We start from the raw sequence: 23,564 nt of genomic DNA on the forward strand, positions 1-23,564 counted from the left end.
GATTTGCTTCTTTCTATCTGGTAACAAAAAATCTAAATAATACCAGTTACACGTAAAAAAACTTAGTATCATCTAGACGGAATAGTATCTATAACAAAGTACCTAATTACAAAAATTGTCAACTTATCATTCCAGATTAGTTACAAAAATGACTACTCTATTGACTGTGTAAAAGTAATTACACAATAACAAAATTTTGTTCTGAAATTGTAGATTAAATGAGCATGCTGATTTTCATTAGAAGAAAGTGATACAGTTGGCTTCCAGTCAAAATGGGAGAGCTTCGATATGGCTCCAGATTAGCTTTTGAAAGGGAAATATTATTTAGGGAAATATAATTAAATTATGTGACACATTTATGGTTCGCCTTGTACAGTTGATAATAATTTCCTGGAATACAGTGGGGAAACCAAAACGAAGGCTTTTGAATAAATTTTCTATCTTAAACGGTTTTGAAGTTATAGACCCGTCCCACAATCACTGGATCCGCTTTGTCATTTGAGATTTTAGATGAGGCGGCGCCCGGGCTCAAGGGGTAAGTGGGGGCGACAGAATTATGGCATCATCAGTTTTCCCTTAATAAGTAATGAAATATTTATTATAACCTGAATAATGTTTGACAAAATGCAGTCCTGAGATCAACATTCGGTATAGGTCTAGCATTACAGTTCCAATTATTAAATTTACTCTTTGCCGAATTCCCATCTGGGCGTAAAATTATTATTTTTTATATCTTGCTGACACGTGCCTGTATAGATATAAATGCCAGAAACCAATTCATATACTTAAGTCTGTATTCAATATTCGGCAAGTCGTGCTGAATTGCTGTTCAAACAAAACATATTTGCCTCTCTCAAATACATTCGCGATTCAAAAACGGGGCTCTGTGATTCTAGATCCGAAGAAGGAAGAGTCTAACTATTGTTTCCAGATTACGGCTCTAGAACTGATGTTTACACTTCTTAATGCCATCAGATATGACAAAATCTGCCTGATTTGAAATATAGATATAATTGACGAGGGTAAGAAGCGCATCCGGACTCGCTGTCTCATTGGAATGCGTACATTTAATTTACCATATCAACAAGAACAAATTTAACTAGGTTGCGGGATTTGTTGTGTGTTGTGAAAAATTCCATGAACATTACGTAGGTTGGTATATTTTTTCCAACTTAAAGTTAAAAATTCTATCAGTATAGTCATCGGTAAGGGTAGTTTCTGGGGTGTGGGGTTGCTTAGCGACGAAAATGTAATGAAACGTTTCCGGGGTGGAGGTTTTACCGACTAAACCTCTTAAAAGAGAGAAAAATTAAAAATTATTTTGTCACCGGCGGTTTTGACAAATTTATGTAAACAGGTTAAGAACAATGTTAAAATACAATTAATTAAAGATTCTCTCATTTTCAATGTTTTTGTCGATTTTGTAAAGCGATAGTTTCAAAAACAGAAGCAATTTGCATTTAAATATTTTATTCAAGGAGAAATAACAATAAAAATATTGACGGAAATGTTAATGGTTTTTTGACCCAGCGAACTGAACTTCTATCCAAAAATTAACCTTCCTTATTGCCACAGTTTATTGGTATGTCGTCTTCATTCAGTTTATAACATTATTCAACTCTATACTTTCGCGGAAATTCATCTACCACTCGAAGGGTAAACAGGTTTAATCATATCGATTTTTAATCTCCTTCGTTCATGAACTGTATAAAACATTCACATATCTAGATTTGCAGATCCCTATTTATGAATCGGATTCGGGAAAAGGGGTCTTTTAATACTCTCGGAATGTGTTAAGCAAGAGTTTTTCATATTTGGAGACACGGAGTAGTCCTCCGCATTGTTGCTTCAAGAAAGGCCCTCTGTCCTTTCTTGTCGGCTTCCTTCCTTCCCACAGTACTGCCGCCCACGCGTCTTTATGACGTCAAGAAATTGCTTCAGCATCTGCCGCTATATCATCATAATCGAAATTCAATGTTTTTCGAATATTTCTCATTAACATCCGCTTTTTCTTACCAATAAAAATATATTATTTCTGGTAATTGAATAAAATTGTTCCTATAACCCCATGCAACGTAGATAATAAATAAACTTAACGTAACAATAATTGATATTTACTATGAAAATGGCATCCAGTGCAATTTATCTTGTCAATGTCTGTAAATAGACGAGCAAAAAACCCAATTTGATAAACAATTTGATTAAAATAGTAAGTCATTAAAATTATGATGAAGTAATGGTTTTGAGGAGACCACACCAAATATAAATTATAAGATGGTAATGAGGATGCCTCAGCCCTCTTGCCGTCCTAAAACGAAATTGACTTTCTATAAACAGAATGTCTGGAACATAATGCCTATAAATTACAAAAGAAAGGGCACAAATTGCTACATAATCCCCTGTTAAATTTCTTTCGAAGTAACAACTTTTAAGCTTAGATAGACCTCCTCTTATTACCGAAATTTTACTCCTAAAACGACTTTGTAATTGAGTTCAAATTGGGTCACAAATAATAAGAATATCTTACATAAATTATAACTCACAATCGGTTAGAGACAACTACGCCGGTAAAAATTAATTGAATAGATGTTAATACTACATTTGCTATCAGTGGAATAAAAGCAAATTTGCTCGCAAATTTTCATTTTATAATCTTATTACTTACTTTATATTTATACTGCCTAGTTCTACGCTTCCGCGCTGGAAATTTCAAATTTAAACAGGAGAAAATTATCCAAAAAACATTTTCCCACGACTGTCAGGATATGCCATTGTTATCCACGCCAGAATAATATCGAAAGACCCGCGATTTCCGAACAGTTTCATATCCTATGGGTTGCGCGCGCAACGCTAAGGAAATAATCTCATTTTCAATTACTTCGTTCTCGGCAGCAAGGCAAAACAAATATCAACAATGGCCACTGGGCAACCCATTTTGGCGACAGGTGTATAACATTTTGAAGTTAAACAGTAAATCCCCTTTATTTTTCACAAATTGATGAAATCGTAGAAAAAGTATCGTATTCGACTTGGACAAAATGACCGTTTCCTACATTTCGTGCTCATTGTACAATATATTATTCCTGCAGCCTTTTGAAATATCTTATTAAATGGTCTTTTTTCCTGCTGACGAGGAAGCACTTTTATAAGAAAATACATTTTGCCATACGCTTCGGAATATTGGGCAGCTTTATTTGTATTGAATACTCAGAGGTGCGGAAATTTATTTTATTTCTGAAATGTAAACGCACAGTTTTCGATGTAATCAAAGAAAGTACCACGTGATTTTTGTCGCCTTTCCAGTTTGCGATTACCCTTAAAAATACAATTATTTATTCCCTCTGAAATATTTTCAAAAAAAGTTACTGGATTTTCTTTTATTTCTCTCTCACAAACAAGCCAAGGTAAAGCCGCTTTGCTCCGTCTAAAGGCTCAGCTCCACTTCTGGTGCCGCAATTATTCTTTTTAAACGTTAATTAGCTTTTGTGATACAACTAAAGTACCAATCGTTATGCTCATAACAAAATGAACAACTTTCATAATTCCAACTTAAATTGGCAGTAAGGGCACTCAACGATATATTATAGAAACTCTGTCATTTTCTTAATTGACCTCATTCTTAAGCTAAAAAGCCTTCACAGCACTCACATTAAAAAAAAATTCTTGCCAGTTTCGACCTTTCACTAGTACTAGTATTAATCATCCCTTAAATTCACAGATAACACCCTCCAGTCACGTCACCTCGAATCCAAGACCCACGAGGAACACGTGCATACTTAGGTAAGTAAAAAAAGAAGTTTTAAGATATATGTTGGTATATACGTAAAAGCTTTCCAATGCACACGCCACCCAGCATGTCATATGCGAGGTTTGCATGTAAAAATAACGAGACGCATGTCGTGGGTAATTTTAATAATGCCGTGTTTCATGGGTGTTTCCAAAAACTTATCAGTATTTGTAATTATTGTAATCATGGGCAAAATAGTTGCGGGGAGGAGGTTATACCTATCCGATTTTTTCATAACATCAATTATTATTAGACTTAAATCGTGTGTCGCGTGTTTCAGTTGTTAAAAACGCACTTTAAAGTGGCAAAATTTGAAGCCTTCAGAACGGATTCCTGGAAGAATGTCTAAGTGTGCAAAAAAGGGAATTAGGATACGTCTCAGTATTACAACCGAGTTGCTTAACGGCCGCTTGAGATATTGAGATACTATAAGTCATCACACTGAAGAGTATTGTAGTGCACAAATTGAAAAGTTCTTCTAGAACCAATCAAATATTATTCATATGCGAGAAGGGTCACAGGCATATATCAATCGTCCCCACTCAAACTGTTTCATTTTAGAGAAAAAAACAATTTTTTTTTCAATCATTTATTTTAATAATAAATTCCGCACGAACAAATCTTTACTAGCCGAGTTTACGTATTTAATTGTTATTCGGAACAGTCTCGCACCAATATTTTTGAAGTGATCTGCACTGTCCGGCCCTGCATGTGCAGAAGAAGTCGCGCCACCGCATGCGAAGGGCTACAGGGCGACCGGTAAGGGGAGGCCAACCACCCCATCGAGTCACGGACACCGCAGTATTGGGAGGGTTAAGCAACAAGCTTGTAGGCACCCCATAATGCATTTAAAGCAATCGATTTTCAATAAGCAAATTGTCTGGAAGTTTTACCCAGTGTCGAAAATTACGTACTCATGAATGAATCATGGAAATCCTGGATCTCACTACATCATTCTTCAACGTGATTTCTACTTGGAGAGGGATTTTCCAGTAATCTTATGTCCCGCAGCGCTAGAATCCAAGAGTGGACCATAATCCAGACCTGCAGGAGGCATTTTTGATTCGTTTGAAGCAAAAATTGTTATGTATTGACATAACGGAACGTTAACGTAACGTAAGAAAGTTAAAGACAGACAAATGTATGGGGAAGTTCATAGATCGCCGCAATATTACTAACGTAAGATTGTTATAAGAAGTTGTAACTTTTGATGTGACGTACTTTTTGTTAACCAGCTAGCATTTGACCAATAAAAGTTGAGTACTTACAACTATAAAGCAGGTTACCTCATGTCCTGACTCTTGACAGAAACAATATTAAAATAGCTACCACCGTAGCAATCTATAATTTGGACTGAAAATTTTACAATAACATTAGCAGGTAAAAATACTTTAACGTTACTTTTACGTTTTTTACTTAACTCGCAAGTAGTTGGTGTTTTGTGTCATCCATGTAAGTCTAGATCAATTGTTTTATTATGACCTATTTCTACAGTGCACGCATTTTTATGGGATCACCGCTTTTATTTATTTTTCGGTTCTGTCGATACGGCAGTAAAAGTGTTTCAAATGACACCGTTTAATGCTTTTCTGGCTCCATTCGTATTCTAATTTTAAAAATATTTTATTCAGCCACTTTTGAATGCCAACCAATTAAATATGCCAGATTTTTTTTTAATCTCCCCAACTTCTAAATTTTTTCCCAATTTTTAAAATAAAAATTTGATTTTATATAATATTCAAAATTTGCCTTTTTATGGCATATGTGATATTCAGGGTTAACATGAAGAAAAATTTAAAAATTACAATATTTTGATAGAAAATCAAGTAAGTATTTTTCAATAGTTTCGCGAAAAAAAATTATTCATTATGGTTTGTCAAAATCATGTGTACAGATTTAAGACAATCGTTTTTAAAGCCATTACGATGCATTGATTTTTTTTGAAAAAAACATATTTTCCGCCATTTTGAATTCAAATAAAAAATAATTCTAGTGTTACATCGTGGTAGTGAGTGATGAGCAAAAAATTCTTAGACTTAATCTTGCAGTAAAGGTACAAAATGTAAGACGAAGTCCAAGATCAGATATATGAAAGCAAGATCAAGACGAAGACTAAGAAAGGCTATACAAAATTACAACCAACCTTGCAGGACTACAACAAATTTAATACTTACTTGCGACAGTTTTTTTTGTTTGTAAAATATTATTACATTACACAACTTAAGTTAGAGTTTAATAAATTAAATAATGGATTAAATATGACACATTTTCATAATTTTTTTTCAGATGATTCATCAGTTAGTCCTAGACAAGTAGGTTAGTGTAAGTGCATTGAGAAGAAAACAAACAGAAACTATTACCTCCACTACTAATGGGTACTACTATTGACATTGAATTATAGTGTTTTTTCTTCTTGATGACTTCTGGGTCTCTGTATTTGCCTACAGCTCTGATGAGTACCAAATAATACAAAACCAGCAATAGTCTGACATACACAAGACTATATGTCTCCTGTAATGTGGAATGTTTTTCAATATGGTAGTGTAATTTCTTGTAATAATCGCTGAAGTTAGTGGAGTTTTTTAAATTTCTATCATGTTTCCCAAGAATAAAAAAACAATATACAAGATGTTTCAAATTAAGTGAGTTCCATGGAGATAGTTGTTTGAAGTCTAGAAGTTTTGGAAAAATTCTAAAAATGTCAGTCAATTTACAGTTGTTGAGAAACTTGCCAAAATATACACTAAATATTATTTATAAGTATTTATTTAATGAGAGAACTAAAGATATCGGTCTCAGACGACTGATATCGCATGGAACGATATGATAAATTTAAAACTAAACAAAACATTAGGTCTGTTCCAATAGAGAGATATAATAATTCGATTTCGGATTGTTAGAAATAATCATAAATATGCGAAGTTTACTGGTCTGGAATTTTTGCTTATATTCCTGACCGTCTCTGACAATTCAAAATCGGTTTTTTTCTCTATGGAAATAAAGCTATTATAAGTAAATAAAGTTAAGTTTTTGCGGCAGTAATGAGTCAGTATATTTGTAGTTTAGTGCAGATTATTGCAGATAATGGATAACGTATAGGTCCCCAGAGACCGACATCATTTTATTACGTGATTTTAACACAAAACACTAAATAAAATTTAGACAAATTTATTTGCACATTAAATCACCAGGAAGTATCGGGCTCTGGAGACCCATAGCGTACCCAATGTGTTAAGTGGTTTGCTCATATACTTAGAACCCTTGTAAATATTTTAAATATTGAAAAATCTAAAATAACACAAAAATGTTCATTTCAATTCAAAATTTAATGCAGCACCATGTAAGTATTTAAAATCAATTTATATTATTATTTTAACTAAATTTATAATGACTAGACTTACAAGAGTCATGCAGCAAGCCCAAGACTCCGTGTGAAAGTATGACAAGATCAATCTTGTTATGCTAAGTAATAGTATTGGTACATACGATATAACACATAAAAATGTTTACAATGTTTATAACGTTATAATCAAATTAAATTTAAATTTTAAAAATGATCGAAAAATTTGAGAGGAGGGAGAGAGGCACCTTTCAAATACACCAGGTGGAATAAAGTAATAATATAATATAATATTTCAAATGACCAAACTTTGTAGACGAACAGAGATTTAACACTTTTTTTTAATTTTTAGGCAATTCTGCCAATTGTCAACAATCTTATTAGATTTTTAAAGAAAATTAAATTTATTTGTATAATTTTCTGTAGCATCGGCAAACTAATGAAGAAGGACAAACAGGAATGATTTTATTTTAAAAAATTATTTTTTACCTTGCTATTTTCTAATAGATACTTAAAATTTTTGTTATACATCTCTTGTTTTATTACTGACCTCAGTTGATTATGATTATCTCTTTCTTTCCTTATATTTGTAACGATGTTCTTTATAGAAGAACGAATTACTCTTATACAAATTTGTCATTTCACAATTATTATTTTATTGCAAAATTAATATCAAATTTCCATCATACCAACTATTAGCGAGGTCATTCAATTGAAATAAAGCGCAATATGGTCAGTATCTGCAATAGCCAGAATGTGTGTTAGAAATTCAAATAGGGGGGGGGGGGGGGTCCAGATGTACAGGTTGTCGCAAAAACAATTATGCAAATAAGTATTGAGTGCTAGAGAGTTAAAAAATAAAACGATTCACCTAAACTAACCTAATACATATCTTACATAAAAGCTACTTTTATCCATTTTACAGGGTGCTAAAGTTTTTTTTTTAATCTATAAGTTGGAAATATATCTGACCTTTTTTGATTTATAAACTTGAAATTACTTGTAAAAGGGTTTTTAGGGACCCTAAAATTCATTTAAAATATCTATTTCAAGCTAGTTGATATACGGCGGCACCTGTGTCTTACCGAGGTACAAAAAATCCACTTAACTTTTTTATAAATGCCGATAACTTGAATACTTCACGAATCCTGATATACTGAACTCTTTTAGATTAAAAAGGTATTTTGTAAAAAAAAACTCGTATTTGTAACTGTTCAAGATAATTTCAATAATGTTTGTCGTCGCACCGTCAAAAATTTCATTAAGTGGTGGTATTATGAGGTAGATCATAAAAACAAAAAAATGTTACTATTGCGCCATTTTTCACATTTTTACTGAGGATTGCAATATCCATAATTAGTCATAACTATATTAATGAACAAGTTGTTTCATTAGTGTGATAAGAAAATTATTAAATTTTACTTGAAATTTATATTTTCACGAATGTCTCAACACAATAAATTCACTAATATTGAGATGAAAAATATACTTTATATGTTTATGCGCAAACAAATTTTAGAAGTCGTCGTACTGCTAAAAAGTAACTGGAATTTTATCGCAATAATACATAACCAGATCATCGAATTTTCAAACGACTTTACGACATACAGGGGGAGGCTGGTTCATTTCGTTTAAAATCGGATAATAAAAAACCAAAATTTTTCATTGGGTATCAAGAAGAGAAAATCTTCATTCAAATATTGGAGAATCCCAGGTTAACCACCAGACATATCTCTGAAGCGGCGGGAGTGAGCAAGTCATCAATTTCCAAACTTCTACGAAAAGGAAAGCTGTTTATATACCATTTTAAGTCTGTTTAAAATGTGTTGTCAAAGGATTTTCGACTCATAATTAATTTTTGCAATTTGTTACTTTGTTATTTTGTTTCTTAATAAAATATTGTTGACCGGCGAGGCAACTTTTACAGGGAGAGGTATCATTAATTGGAATAATAGCCATTCTTCCAACAGAGAAAATTCTCATTTAATGAGAAAACATTACATTCGATATGAATTTTAAAATAATGTGGGATGTGGGATTTTGAGAGATATGATTTTGGGACCAGTTGAACTTGTGACAAAATTGAATGGGAAACGGTACTGGAACTTCTTGAGAAAAAATTTAAACCAAGTTTTGGGGAATCTTTCTCTATTTTTAAGACAATGTTTCTGGTTTATGCAAAATGGCTTTTCTATACATATAAGAGATGTTGTATTTGTTCTTATACATATATTACCCTATACATGTAAGAGAATTCTTGAATATAAATTTTCCACGCCGGTTGGTCAGAGTAGTGAACACCTGTGGCCACTGTGAAGGCCAGACTTAAATCCATTAGATTTCTTTCTACAATTAGACAAATTTTTTAATCAGAAACAGTATCCATACCCTGTTCCAAGTGCGATAAAATTTTGGTTTAATACTTGTGTGCAGATGAACGACGTTTCGAAAATTTAATTCAGTTCATTTTTTTGTAATTTTCAAGATGTCGTCAATACTCATAGTTCACCTAATGACGTTATTGATTTTGTTAAATAAAGTATATTAGCCGCAGATATCTGGACTGTTTTCTAAGACGCTATGGACTTTATTACTTTAAATAATTCTAGGCTATAATTTTTTACTCAACTAAAAAACTAACTAAATATTGAAAATGCATGGATTTGGTTAATTAAAAATATCTCAAAAATCGTTAAAGATTCCAGTTGTTTTGTAAAATGTAATTTTAATGTAGAAAGTTTCACAGTATCAGAATTCGTAAAAATATTAAAATTATCCACACCGATAAAAAAGTTAACTCGATTTATTAACCAACCTCGCCAAGACACAGGCAGCGCGACGCTGATCAGCTGGCACGAAATAGATATTTTGAATGATTTTATCGTACCTGAAAACCTCTCAGTAGAAATTTGAAGTTTGTAAATCAAAAACTGTGCAATTTTTTATTTCATTTGATTGTTTTGTACTGAAGCAACGCAACGTTCCCATTGTCAAGAGTATTGTTCAATGTATCTAGAGGGATTTGCAATGAATGCTACAAGCAGGTTGGACTTTTCTATGAACACACTTCCAAAATTAAAAAAATACACAATATTTTTTCACATTATCTCTTTAAGGTGTAACTTACTCATCTTATTAAAACTTTGATGAACTTCTCTCCACGACCAGTAACAATCATTTTTGACGCAGATCTTAACCAGGAAGCAAGGCTGTTAGAGCATCATGGTTCGATGTTATCTTCCCAGAGATTTGCTTCTGCAATACCATTTTCTATCTGGCTCTATTGTCACGTTTCTGAAATCATTCTCACTAGATACTTCATATACTACCAGAACCCTGATAGTAGACTGAGTGTTCTTGGTGCTGGTCGGTCTCGTATGTATTGGATGCGTGCTTGTTATGAAATTTCTGAGTGTCGCGGAGATAAGCTGAGACTATCAAGGATTATTGGTAGGATGAGTAAGTTAGACGCGTAATATCTTAAATAAATGTTTTATTTAACAACAAAACCAATTATATTCTTGAAATCCTAGGGTTGCCGGAAACATTGACTTCTATAGCTCACATACAGAGTAGTTAATTTTCTGTTCTAATAACAGTTGTTTGACATTTTTCCCTGTAGGAATATAATTTTCAATAGCTCTATTTTTTCTAAACACAGATGGCTTATACAGTTGATTAGGATATTTACTAGATATATAATATTAGTAAAAAAAATAATCTAAACAATAGAAAGGTATTCCTTATTAAAAATGTTATTGCCTGGTTTCATAGTGATAAGTAGGAAATAAGAGTAGATACTAGGGCCGATTTATAACTGACGACCAACTGGTGGGCATCAACAAACTAGCCCAGCTAAAGGAAGTTATCCTCCACTAAAGACGATTAACAACAAATTTACAACAACCTCTGTTATTCTGAGAAAGAGTGACCAGCGTGTACGTAATAAATAGCACAGGGTGGTTCAATCTTGAGAATTTAGACGCCACTTCACATTTCTAATATAATGAAAAGCCCTCTACTTTTATTAACAGGATCAGTCATTTACGCGCTAAAACTGGGTCAAATGAATTCAGCCTGATTTACTTTGGCCCAATGTAAACGCACCCATTTATTGTAAATTGCAAATCACAATTAGACTTGTATTTCTGATTGGCTTCGCATCAATTCAATTCTAAATCATGGTTTGTTTACACTGTTGCCTAAAATGTTCGAGTTCTTCACCTCTTGTAATACTCTAAACATATGGAAGCACTAAAGCCACTCGTACTTGACTGTTAGTGACAATTTGGCACTGATTATTAGCCAAGCAAGTTCTAACAATCCCAACTAACCTGAAGTATTAATTGACAGTTAGTAGACTTGTAAAAATTTGGTGGAACTTTGCTTGTTGATGTTCCAAAAATAAGGAACATGGTTTGAGTCAAAAAATAAATTTCTATTAAGTATCACAAGAAATTTGCCTTCGTATTAATTTATCATCAGGTATTTGTCTAAAAAATAGGTAAATTTTTAACGGCTAGTTTACTTGTTTTGCCAACATCGCAGATATTTTTTTGCAATAAATAAAATATAAAGATTTTTTTTAGGAGTTCAATCTATAAACACGATCCTACAATAAATACATTAGACTTTCACAAGGTAGATATTCTAGAAAATATCAACGTCCTGTGAATATTGACGTTTCCAGTAATTGCCGTTTGAAATCCAATCATCTTGCTGTGTGTGAGGATTAAGCTCATGATTAAACCACCTACAACAATATTTTAAAACCAATTTAGTAAATAACCTTCTAAAAAAATTGTGCGTGTTAACAAAGAAAACATGGGAAAACACTTGTGTAAAAAATGTTCAAATAGGAATGGTAGAGGTTGTTGGGCCACCTGACCACACAGGTTTTTACTTATTGGCTTCATCAGGCCTAGCGTAGAAAAAAATAAGGAATTGCGGACATTTGTTTGCTCTGCTATTTTGTGAATGCCCTTGAATCAACTCAAAGCATATGGGTGAATACAGAAAATGTGGTTTCTCATTTTTACCACCTGAGTGCGCATGTCTGTGTATACGTTACACGACGCCTGATGAGACCAGTAGGTAAAAACATGGGCCGCCGGGGAGTCTAACATCATCTTTCTATTTCCACTTGAAAGTTCATTTTTTTGCGAGAATGTCGTGAATTCCACTAAAACTTTCTTTACTCATACCTGGGTGTATACTGTTCAGCATTCTTACTCTTCCTTCGTTTATTGGCATCCCGTTGCTTTTCTTCCAATCTATTTTTCTCAATTGCTGCCCCATCAATATCGCCCTGCTCCAACTTCCGTATGTCAGGTCTTAGCCTTGAATCCGTAGGACATAGGATCTTCTCCATCCCTGTCTCTACTTCATTTAACGACATCGCGAATGTTGTAAACTGGTAGTACTAATAATAAATCATTGAAGTGGATTTTAATTCTTTTACAATGATTAAACTTTCCCTGTGCAGGTACTTACATCGCCGCACTGTAGAGGCCTAGGATTAACTTTCCAAATGGTTGTGGAGTTAGGAATTTCAAGTGAAACTCCTGAGTCTCCTTTAGGAAGTTCTTCGGGGTCGTCGGTTTCGTCAGGCTAAAATTAGATTTTGTTTTGTCAAGTGGAGGATAGAATTGTAAAATACCTCTTGAGTCGAGTTTTGAGATTTAAAAGTTGAAACTTTCAAGCTGTTAAACTTCTGCAACATCCTTCTCGGAGCATGTGATGGAGAATCATTCGGACTCTTGCTCTTTTGATCACTCTTTGAGGTTTCCTTAAGATATTCTTCATACGATGCGTAATCGGTGCATTTAACGAATTCAGTCCATTTGCCGTAAGTGTAATGCAACCTTTGCTTTCTGAAAGAATGCCAATTATGGAGATTTTACATTGGAATTTAATGTAAGATGCTAACAACTTATCAGTAATGAATCCCTCGACTCTGTGCAAATTCTTGGAACTTCCACGCGCTTGCTTGAAAGTAAGGATGGCCTTATACCCGGTATTATGCCCTATTATTTCCATGGTACCACACTGTTCCATCCACATTTTGCCCATGATTATATTGTGTACGCAACAAGTGACGTTGCTCCATGTGTAGGCTTCTTTTAATCTAAAATTTATTTTCAAATCAAGTACTGTTACAATCTACAGAAAAACTATTTAAGGCAAGTTTTTATTTAGTATGGATAATATAATTTTTCCAACACTAGTCTTAAAGGACACCGTTATTAGGTACGTTCGCCTTTTTTTCTCAAACACGTGAAGAAAAGGTTAATAACGACTTGTATACAGCTCATTATTTACCTAGTGAGCTAATCGGCCACAATGTCGTCATCATCAGCATTGTTTTATTTATGATTTCCGTGGAAATGAAATATCACCGTTGATGTTATGATTCGAGACGGGGCGCCTTTTTGTCTTTCGGATTTAATTTATGCTTCATTTAAGTAAGTTTATTGCAATTTTATCAAACCTAGTAGTGGAAAAATTGGTATTCGGGATTACTCATTACTGCGTCAAAGTGCAATATCTCAGTAAATATTAATTTTAAAAGGAAATGTTTCATATAGAAGTTTTTGGTCATTAAGAGGTGCGTGTCTTAAAATTATTTTCAAATTTACAGAGTCCGTCAAAAAAGTGTGGTAGTACCAAATTGTTTTTTTAATGGAAAACCCGAATTTTTTGGCCATCTTCGGATTTATTGTTAAATTTTAAAATTAGTTTATGTAAACGGTGTTATGTCAAAAATTTACCGTTTCCGAGTTATTCGGGAAAATTTGAAAATTTTGATAGCTGCAAGATCTTACGGAAATCGGTGCTGTATCCTAACCTCTGCGAGTTTCAGCATCGGTCTTATAGGGCTTCCAGAGGACCTAATAAGCTCTATTTTAACATTTAAATAAAAAGAAAGTTTTTGATAACCCTCGAAATAGTTCTTCGAAGTTGCATGACTTCAAAACTCAATAACTTGTTTATTTCAAATGAAATGCACCGATTTTCTCGACGGTATCTTGTTCAGAATCCAAAAACGTGTAAAACTACGGGAAATTATTTTATTTTTATGCAAATGAAATATTCTCAACAAATTCTCAAATTGTTCTCCATTTCGATCAGAACATATGTAGTTGCAGGCTTGTCAGAAAATACCTATTTACTTATTAATCAAAAAAATAATATCAATGAAAAGTGTATTAGAATTAACGTGTGATTCCGAAAAAAAATACAGTCATCGGTAGTCATGAAAAATGTCAAGATGACACTTCACGTCAACGAACATCGAACATCTGCTTATAGTGATGTCACCGGTGCGATTTTTGAAATATTTAGAAGCCAAAAAGGGGCCATTTTTAGGAACTTAGAAATCGCTGTATTTAGGGATAGGGTAATGTTAACAAAAATTGTAGATTTTTGGATTCTGGACACGGTGCTGTCGAGAAAATTTACGCCTTTAATTTGAAATAAGCAAGTTATTAAGGTTTGAAGTCACGGGACTTTGGAAGCCTATTTCAGAGTTATGGAAAACTTTTTTTTAAATTAAAATACGTAAAAACGTAGCTTATTAAGTCCCCTTGGAGTCTCATAAAATCGATTACGACATTCGCAGCGGTTAGTGTACAGTACCGATTTCCGTAAGATCTTGCAGGTATCAAAATTTTCGAATTTTCTCGAATAACTCGAAAACGGTAAATTTTTTCCATAAGGTCCTTTACATAAATCCTTAAAATTCATTTTAAATCTAAAAATGGCAAAAAAATTGGAAAAAATAATTTAAAACTTTAAAAAATAATTTGTTACTACCACATTTTTTAACGGATCCTGTACATTTGAAAATAATTTTAAAATACGCCCCTCTTAATGACCAAAAACTTTTACATGAAACATTTCGTTGTAAAGCTCATATTTACTGAGATATTGCACTTTGACGCACTAATAAGTAACCCTATATACACCGCGGTTGTTAAGGACCTATTGACTTATATCTCTTAGGATTTGCATCCCGTAGCGTACATTGAAATTCGGGTCATAATGAGGTACTTTACAACCTTGGTGTATAAAATAGTATTATGTTTAAACACAACAATCACACAATAAATCACAGTACTATGGAAAGAATGTACTAAAATCGAGAAAGTTGTGACTTTATGCAATGTAAACACACACACGTGTACATTTTATAGCTACTGGCTGTTGCCAACTTTAATTAGACGAATGAGTCAGTTTACAACATTTTCGAACGATTTTTCATTCAAACAAAAAATTACTTTGGAAATTCCACCGTAACAGTGCCCTTGGGTTGTATCTCCACACTTTTCCCCCAAAATTTTAACTTGGGGTGTATAGATCCATGGAAGACCCAGTCTTCACTTTCCGCATGGAAAGCCGAAACTGGAGGATGGTGGCTAACTTGTTCGCATACGATTTTAAAGTCCTCACGTTCTAACTCGTACGTTTCTCCTAGCAAAGGATTGAAAGGTTTTCCTAATCGCTCCCAGTTTGAGGCTAGTGCACTAACTGCGAAACCTGCGGATTGTTTGCGATTGAGTGAGTGTACCAAAGGATTATCACTAAGTGATTACGACCACCTACCTATTATGTATTTTAACCTTGACACTGGATCTTCTTGTTGAGCTGCAATTCTTAGAAGGTGAGCATACTCCATGTACTCAGCCATCCTTTGGAGGAAACTTAGAGGTTCATTGAATACAACCGGCATCGTGATTTTGCTTAATTCTTTTCCTATGCAATTTTTTAAAACAGCCCAGATGTTGTAGTCACTATGGTACATAGGTACTGGTAAAATAAGCCTAGAAAGTCAGCTTCGGTTATTAGACTTTAGTTTTTGACTATATTTCTTTTAGACCTATATTCCTTGTTGCCTCGCTCCATCCTCCCAGTGTCAGTGTCAATCCAAAACTTCCACAAACAGTGTAGCTGGGCATTCGATTTAATGTTCGTTAAACAAAAACACGCATATTACGCAACATCTTTATACCCAAAAAATGGTATTGATTAAACAGAAGCCCAAGTTAACTCCAAAACTTACCCCTGATATTATATATAAGCACACGACACGTTTCTCCTAACCGATCATGATGGTAATCGATAACTGACCTTCTCAGAGGCCTTAATTCGGGAACACACAAATGCCATTTAACTCGAGAAATTTTATGTACGAATATGCTCCCATTTTGCTACATCAGGAACTTGCAGCCAGCGGGATAAGCAAGAAGGATGTAGGGCACAAGGAGCGATTTAATGCGCACGCTCAGGGGGTGGAGCTTGAAATTTTTGTAATTTGAAAAAATGATTTTGAATTCATAGTGGGGATGAGGACATGAATCATTTATTTAAAATCCATTTAGATCTGCAGTTATCGCGTAAACGGATGCTGTAATTCCGTTCAAGAGTTGTGGTAAAGGGAAAAATTAAAAAAATACATTTAAAATATATTGAAACAGTTAAGTACAGTATAATTTATTACAGTCCATCCCATCTCAATCACCTCCTTATCGGTTAAAAACACACTTTAGCGGCTGAAAACGATCTCTCGTATTATAAGAGTGTAAAAACATTTCAGTATTTTCAGAACGATTGATTGCGATTATTGTCATATACTTTCTCCAGGACAGCGAGATCGTTTCTGTTCTTTTTTTCGCTTAAAAAGATACATTGGTATATAGTGTTAATATATTAGTCAGATTACAGTAAGTTCTTGTACATGCACACCGTGATAATAAAATCCTCAGATCAACCTGTCTTAAATATAATAGAACAACAACAATGTTTTAGAAGGGATATTTGTTAAATTTAAGCAACAACTAGACATCAATAAGTAGGTCGTCTCTCTAAACATATAATAGTGATGATATAGTATGTCATGCTTAGAATTTGAGTCTCTGTAGACGGAAGATACACAGAAGTGTCCGATTTCCTCGAATCAGGTTTCTAGAAAGTCTTATTTCGACAAAATATCGGGGCATTGCAATTCACATTGATCGCTCAACGCTGTTTGAGCTTGAAGGGATTTGTTCACTTCCAGAAGATACCTCACGGAACGGTTTGCCTCTTTTTTGCATTCTTCTTTTCCCAGACACAGTTCGAAGGCTTTAGTGAGGAAGAGAGCGTTGCAGTGTCTCGTAGGTGAAAACCAACTGTTGTTACTCTAAAATCGGGAAACCTCCATAGAATATTTATTTACACCTGATGTGGCCTGATGGTACTTACACATAAGAGACACATTTGATGAATATGGCAGGCCGCTTCAAACACGTGTCCATAATAGCCAATCACTGAGGTAATGTCTGCACAAGCTCGGTCGATTACTGGACACTCTAAAAATGTTTTCACTTTTAATCCTGATGTAGGGTTTTTAGTTTATTGAACATACCTAATTCTAAATTTGAGAAATGCAGGTCAAAAATATCCGAAGGAAGTTTATAATTTTGCTCATGACAGTCTTCCCCAGTGGTACATTTAATATTGTTATCGGCTCCGTCGCGAACATCGATGCCATCATCTATAGCTTCCTTTCTGGGCACAGAAACCCGTTTTTCCTCTATAGTCGTTTCACCAATGACTTTCTCATCAGTTTTAACTTTCTCAACTTCCTTACGCGCTCGCTCTATTTCAATTTTGTACTCCGCCAAAGCATTTCGCATTTTTTCGATGTTGTATGCCTGCGCTAGTCTAGATATTATGTTGTCTTTTATTTGTTGAACCTATAACCATAAAACAATTAAACAAAATTCTCAGTTTTTAAACGGTTTTTACCTCTTTAGTATCGTGGTCCTGTTGGTGAGCTCCAGTGTACTTTAAGGCATCTTCGACAATTTCGTCTTCGAGTTTTTCAAGTTTCTTGTCCATTTCTGTTATTTTGTGTTCCTCTTGGCCTTCTTTTCTCAATACCTCGCTGTCGCTGTTTTTAAACGCTTGGAAGGGCAAATCGGCGTTCCTCTTTTGGGCCGTTACTGCTATGGCTTTGTGGTATCTTTCCATGAGCCTAAATAATATTTAGATTGTGCATAAGATTGAATGGATGTAGTAAATGACTTACCACTCTTTATCTAAATCATTATTGGACTTCTTGCGTCTATCCAAGCCGAAGTAGTCGGACCAGTCGATTGACTTTTTCTTAAGACTTAAAGTTTTTGCAGTCTGAGGAGCCACAGGAGAAAAGACTTCCTTGTTTATATCTCCTTCCTTCGTAATATCCATTTTAGGTTTGTCCTTTTTTTCAATTTTCCTCGGTGGAGGCGGGTTTTCATTTTTTTTTACTGTAACACTTTCCGATGGTTTTGCGGTGCTAGAGACTCCCTCACCCAACTTATTAGCGTCTATTTCTTTCTGATCACTGCCGAAAATAGTTTTCAAGTCCTTTTCCACCTTGGGATCAGTATGTTTCTTAACCGATGGTTTTTCCTCTTGAGAGAAAGGGCTGCTCCTCTTGGAGACGTAAAATACTTTGCTTCTATCGTAAGGGGTGTGTGAGCTTCTTCGTAGGTGTCTATTTACGTAATTCGTTTGATACTGGGATTCATCAGTACGCGGAACGTGATGATGGACCTGAAATAAACTGTTACTTAAAAAAGTTTTTTTTTTGTTTCTTGGTACTTGCCGAAAAAATAGGTTCCTCCTCCTCATCGACGTATCTCTCCCGTTTTCTGAGACCTACATTCTTAAGTCCATAAATTGGATAGTAACGCTTTGCAAGTGCGTTGTTGACATAATTGATTCCATTCCCATAGCGACGTTCCCACAGTTCTCTTAAGTTGCTCTTATCAATACCTGCAATTTGAATTACTAATTTTCTCTACAGCAAGGAAGTTTATTTCACCACCAGAATTTTCCAGTTTATTATAAAGATTTGTTAACTCTTCCATTTGCCTCTCTCGGTCTTCTTCTAGTCGTTCTCTGAAAGAAGAGGTTAGTCTTTTGTTATATGGATCATAACCGTCATCGTCCAAATAATCTTTGTCATTCCCACGACCATCTGCAAAGATTATCTCACGTACTATTATTAGCTATCACTACAAATGAGCTTAATACCTGCAGCATTATTTAAAAACGTCACGTCATCCAGCTGATCGTAAGGAAAGCCATATTGCTGAGCTTCTTCGTATTCAGCTAATTCTCTTTGGCGTCGGTCTATGGCATCCATAGCGCTTCTCAAATCACTGTCTCCCAAGACCTCGGCTCCCAAGAATAATAAGGAGATGAGAGCCAATATGACGCGAGGCGCCAACATTGTCATTCGAAGTTGCACCTAGGTTTGTGGATAATATAAAATGCTATGAAAATGCTATTCCAAAGACAGACTAATTGATAATTTGATATGAGCCAAAACCGTCAGCAGATCTACTTGTGAGCACTCATGTAGTTAAAAAGTTGATATAATTTTCTAATGTAGATAAAAGTAAAAACTTACCCCTTTAAATCTGCATCAGAAGCCGAATGAAGGGAAGGACAGCCCAAGATTTTGAACCACTTGTGCTAACAGACTAAATAGGCATCAGGCGCATGCTTACCATAATAACCAGGCCCTTGTGGTCGATAATGTCCAGGCCACTAAAAACTATTTAAGTCTAGATTGCTAGATTTGTAAACAAACACTTTTTTTGTTGATGGTTTCATTTGGACGTCCCATATAATGGACATGTGGTTACAATTTAATCCCCAAAAGTCGGGCTATATTCGGTATTTGAATAATATCTAAAAACGTATTATTGATCTCTTCCACCCACACGCGATATGGGTTTCAATGACGCGGCAAGGATCAAAAGGTTACTATCAAATCAAGCTAATTAAGAACTTATTGATGTTTAACGCTTGTCAAACATGAGTTCAGGGCTAGTAATTAGCTTAGTCTTTTTCCATAAAATTGCGATTTGCCGTAATGTCATTGACATCTTATTTTTTTCATTTATAAAGAAACTTAATGCTAGCGAGCCATTTAGATTGAAACTTCATGCAAAGAGATTCAAATTGCATGGGTTGGTTCTTCAAATAAAGTATTTTTGACCCATTCCAATCGCTTAAGTAATGCGACCTAATTTTCTATTATTTGATCATGCCGCCTTCAATGATTTATCCACTGAAGTGTAAGTGAGTAGTTGAACCGCCCTTGAGATACTTTTTGCCATTTTTCAAACTTCAATCGCTGATATCTCGAGAACACGTGGCGCAATTGCCTTAAAAATATCTCAAACTAACCGCGCTCAATGCGCTCTATGTTTCTGCACAAATAGATATGCAAAATCTCTTTTCACTTCTGAGATGCGGTGTCATATTAGCACCAATTTTTGAGATTTTTAATGCTGTGAAATGAAGGTTTCTAAAAATATAAATTTGAAAAGGAATATGAAACTTTCGACATTTTTCTTCACAGTTCATTTTTCATATTTCCGAGAAATTTGATTCTGTCGTTTTGGCAGCATTAAAACCAAAATTTGATTCCAACGGGGTAGAAATTAATTCCGAAAAGCGGGCCTTTTTGTTGGAACACACTATGCATAATAGAATGTTGTATTTTTGAAAGATATAAAGCTAGATTTTGACAAAAGGCTTTCTGTGGTGTCGCATTATTTAATGTTTTTTAAATAGAGAGTACGTTTGTGATGCCCAGTGGTGATTTAGGTGGTTTCTTTTTAATGGTAGAGCGACAGTATGTTCATTTTTGAAGTTACGTGTACTATATATAACCTCAAAAGTTTTGCATCACCCCGATTTTTGGATATTTTATTATGTGGTGCAAAAATGTATGAAACATTTATTTATTGATGAGTTTCGATTAAAAATCAATTAGTTTATACCATAATTACTTAACTACAATTGAGTTTTAAACAATAAAAACAATTTTTAAAGATGGAAAAGAAAATTTTTTTTCAACATTTTTATAGTAAAAACGAAATTAATAATGTGTATTTTCATCCGTGACATCAATATAAGCTTGAAGACGTCGTTGCATGCTTTGAACAAGGCTAGCTATAAGATTTTGAGGAATATGCTGCCTTTCTTTTGCAGCAGTAATAACAACCTACTGGGAGCTTCTGGGAGGCTTTCTTTGAGAGTTCACAGCTCTGGAAAATATATCCCAAGCATGTTCTATAGGGTTCATGTCAGGCGACAAAGCAGGCCAGTCTAAACGGTTGATTCCCTTTCTTTTAAAGTAATCATTTATTGAAATAGTACGATGAGGACGGGCATTGTCGTCTGTGAAGACAAATCTGTCACTAACAGCCCCTCGTCATAGTCTACCACATGGATTTAGAATATCTCTAATGTGTCTATCGCCTCTCATTGTCTTTTGAACATGAACTAAGTCGGTCATTATCGTATATTAGCCCAAAACATGGCACTTCCTTTCGTAAAAAGAGGCACTGGACGAACGTCGGTCAGTTAAGCAGTTCTTTTTGACTTTCTCCAAATTCGAATTCGGAGACTATCATTTACCAGACAAATTCTGGTCTCATCAGAAAAAATAACATCAGGAAAAATAATTCTTCGGGTAAGAGTATGTGCTGTTTAGCTCACTGCAATCGACATAGCCTGTGTTGAAATTGTAGCCGAAAAATTCTTATTAGTTGAGGACATCACAAACTAGAATGATAGATGAATGATTCGTCCTTTTAGCGTTGAAGAAAAAGCAACTCCAAGTGCATGTCTAACATCTATTCGATGCTTTGATATTACCGCAGTAGGATTTGGCCGAATTGTTAAGTGTATATAGCGATTCTGGGACTATATTGCACAGTGAGTCTCTAAATAGCGATTCCGTATGCGGGAGACGTCGCTTTGAGAAACACCTATTCACTTAGCTACAAATCTTTGCGAATGTCCTTCCACTAAAATCACTATTCTTGCACGATCAAGTTGTGATATCACTTTGGTTTGGTTTTGTTTTGAACCCCAAAATGGTACTACTAAAATAACCAATACCATCAAAATAAATCTCGAATTTTTTGTTTAAGAAAAAATATACAAAAATTGTTTATCGGTACAAAATGGGTACAGTTGTTAATGATAAATCATAAATATGAAGGTAATAAAAAATATTTGCAGCAAATTATTTTAAAACAGAAAACTCGGGTTATGCAAAACTTTTGCAGCTATGTATATGTATTAAATGCGCCGATTTATGTAACATTTTCTATCGGCCAATTTAATTACAGAAATATATCGCCATACTAATTCACTCACTTTCACCGACAAGAATGAAAATACAAAAAAGTATAGAATATTTCGCTGAAATTAATAAAATAGCAATACATCACTTGACTGATTATTAAATTCACTCGTTTAAAATCAAACGGGCACTTTATTCGGAATGGCGCGTGCTGCTCACTGCGTGATCACACCATGTATTTTTTTAATGATTTTGTATAGCAATGTATCTTTTATAGTCCTCAAAAAAATTCCAAACTTTTATTTTCATGGTTACATATTAGATCTCCCTGGGAATTTTTATATTAGTGGTTCCTTGAATCCGTAAATTTCATTTTCTATTGCTTTTGACCACAGGTAAAAAGTTATTTCACATGTGTGAATTTGATTAACAATAATTGAAATATGTAAAAAAGCTATTTTACGTGTAAAAAAAGTATTTTCTGTGTAAAAGTTAATTTACGTCACATTTTTTCCACAAAGGCGTTTAGTGAATTTTGGTAGGTTTGATATTTTTGATTTTCCTGAATTTGCCAGCAAAAAGTCGAGCAGACTTTGACTTATTCTGTTTTATATTTCATCCTCGTTTAACCATTTTTTAGCATATAATGACAAAGGAACTCAAGGCGAATTTTTATCTATCAAATTCATCTCCTCTTTGGTAATACTTTTTATTAATTGAAAGATTTTGGAGAATTATGTGGAGTTTAATTTAGAATTAATTTAATTAAGAATTGAAAGTAATAATATAAAAATCTTAGCTTGAAGCTTATCTAATGAGTTAAGATTCTGCACAGAATGGTGAAGACAATTAATCTAGTAAAGAACATACAAGTCCCATGTAGCCATAAAATTTAGCCCTTTTTTGTCCAGATTCAATAAAGGCTTACTTTATTGTGTAAATCACGTGAAGGAGTTGTAATTTGCTCATTTCCATGGAATCTCATAAAAATCGAGTTATGTAGCGCAAAAATAAAAACTTGCCTGTTATTTTTATTAGATGTCGATTGTCTCTATCTTACTGCAATATGAGACATTGGAAAAGATCACTAAAGATTTACTTAGCATTTAGAAGAGAAAAAAATATGTTTTTAGTCGTCATTCTGTTGCTTTCTTTCTTTCTCGATAAATACTGAAGTATCGTGTACTAACTTTTCTTTCTTCGTCAGTGTTGTAGCTTCATTAAAACTACAGCAAAAGTTAAGGCTGCTCGTTACAATTGTAACTTCGCTGCAGAAGTTAGACTTGTAGATCTGAGCT

At 34.2% G+C, this 23,564-nt stretch overlaps 2 protein-coding genes and 1 long non-coding RNA gene across 10 annotated transcripts in view; 1 reads left to right on the top strand and 2 right to left on the bottom strand.

Annotated features, from left to right (window-relative positions):
• Positions 1-23,564, top strand: part of LOC136409737 (uncharacterized) — a 101,372-nt gene that overhangs the window by 4,382 nt on the left and 73,426 nt on the right. The window contains exon 2 of the long non-coding RNA XR_010752200.1: positions 3,719-3,780. This is a non-coding gene — a long non-coding RNA (uncharacterized lncRNA). The remainder of the gene's footprint in view (positions 1-3,718; positions 3,781-23,564) is intronic.
• LOC136409727 (oxysterol-binding protein-related protein 2) lies at positions 10,606-16,356 on the bottom strand. Its single transcript, XM_066391431.1, has 9 exons — positions 16,189-16,356; positions 16,006-16,129; positions 15,732-15,949; positions 15,407-15,665; positions 13,057-13,254; positions 12,787-13,000; positions 12,621-12,737; positions 12,332-12,549; positions 10,606-11,880 (listed from the first exon to the last, which is right to left on the bottom strand). The coding sequence occupies exons 2-9, from the start codon at positions 16,029-16,031 to the stop codon at positions 11,778-11,780; spliced, it is 1,353 nt and encodes a 450-aa protein (XP_066247528.1). The 5' UTR covers positions 16,032-16,129; positions 16,189-16,356; the 3' UTR covers positions 10,606-11,777.
• The window catches only part of LOC136409723 (uncharacterized), a 159,378-nt gene continuing 152,393 nt past the window's right edge, over positions 16,580-23,564 (bottom strand). For all 8 annotated transcript variants that reach the window (XM_066391421.1, XM_066391423.1, XM_066391422.1 and 5 more), the window contains 5 exons: positions 18,199-18,723; positions 17,916-18,144; positions 17,533-17,863; positions 17,370-17,476; positions 16,580-17,307 (listed from right to left, as the gene is read on the bottom strand). In XM_066391421.1, coding sequence (XP_066247518.1) covers positions 17,101-17,307; positions 17,370-17,476; positions 17,533-17,863; positions 17,916-18,144; positions 18,199-18,723 — 1,399 coding nt within the window. In that variant the 3' untranslated portion in view covers positions 16,580-17,100. The remainder of the gene's footprint in view (positions 17,308-17,369; positions 17,477-17,532; positions 17,864-17,915; positions 18,145-18,198; positions 18,724-23,564) is intronic.

This window comes from Euwallacea similis, chromosome 6 (genome assembly GCF_039881205.1).
Source record: "Euwallacea similis isolate ESF13 chromosome 6, ESF131.1, whole genome shotgun sequence".
Lineage (NCBI taxonomy): Eukaryota > Metazoa > Arthropoda > Insecta > Coleoptera > Curculionidae > Euwallacea > Euwallacea similis.

What these genes read in the sequence shown, in the direction of transcription:
- LOC136409727 (XM_066391431.1), bottom strand. Translation starts at nt 16,031, where the DNA reads ATGGAGCGAGGCAACAAGGAATATAG. An exon ending in CGAGGCAACAAGGAATATAG is followed by an intron (nt 15,950 to 16,005) that starts GTCTAAAAGAAA and finishes CTGACTTTCTAG; the next exon opens with GCTTATTTTACCAGTACCTA. An exon ending in GCTGAACAGTATACACCCAG is followed by an intron (nt 11,881 to 12,331) that starts GTATGAGTAAAG and finishes ATATTGTTGTAG; the next exon opens with GTGGTTTAATCATGAGCTTA.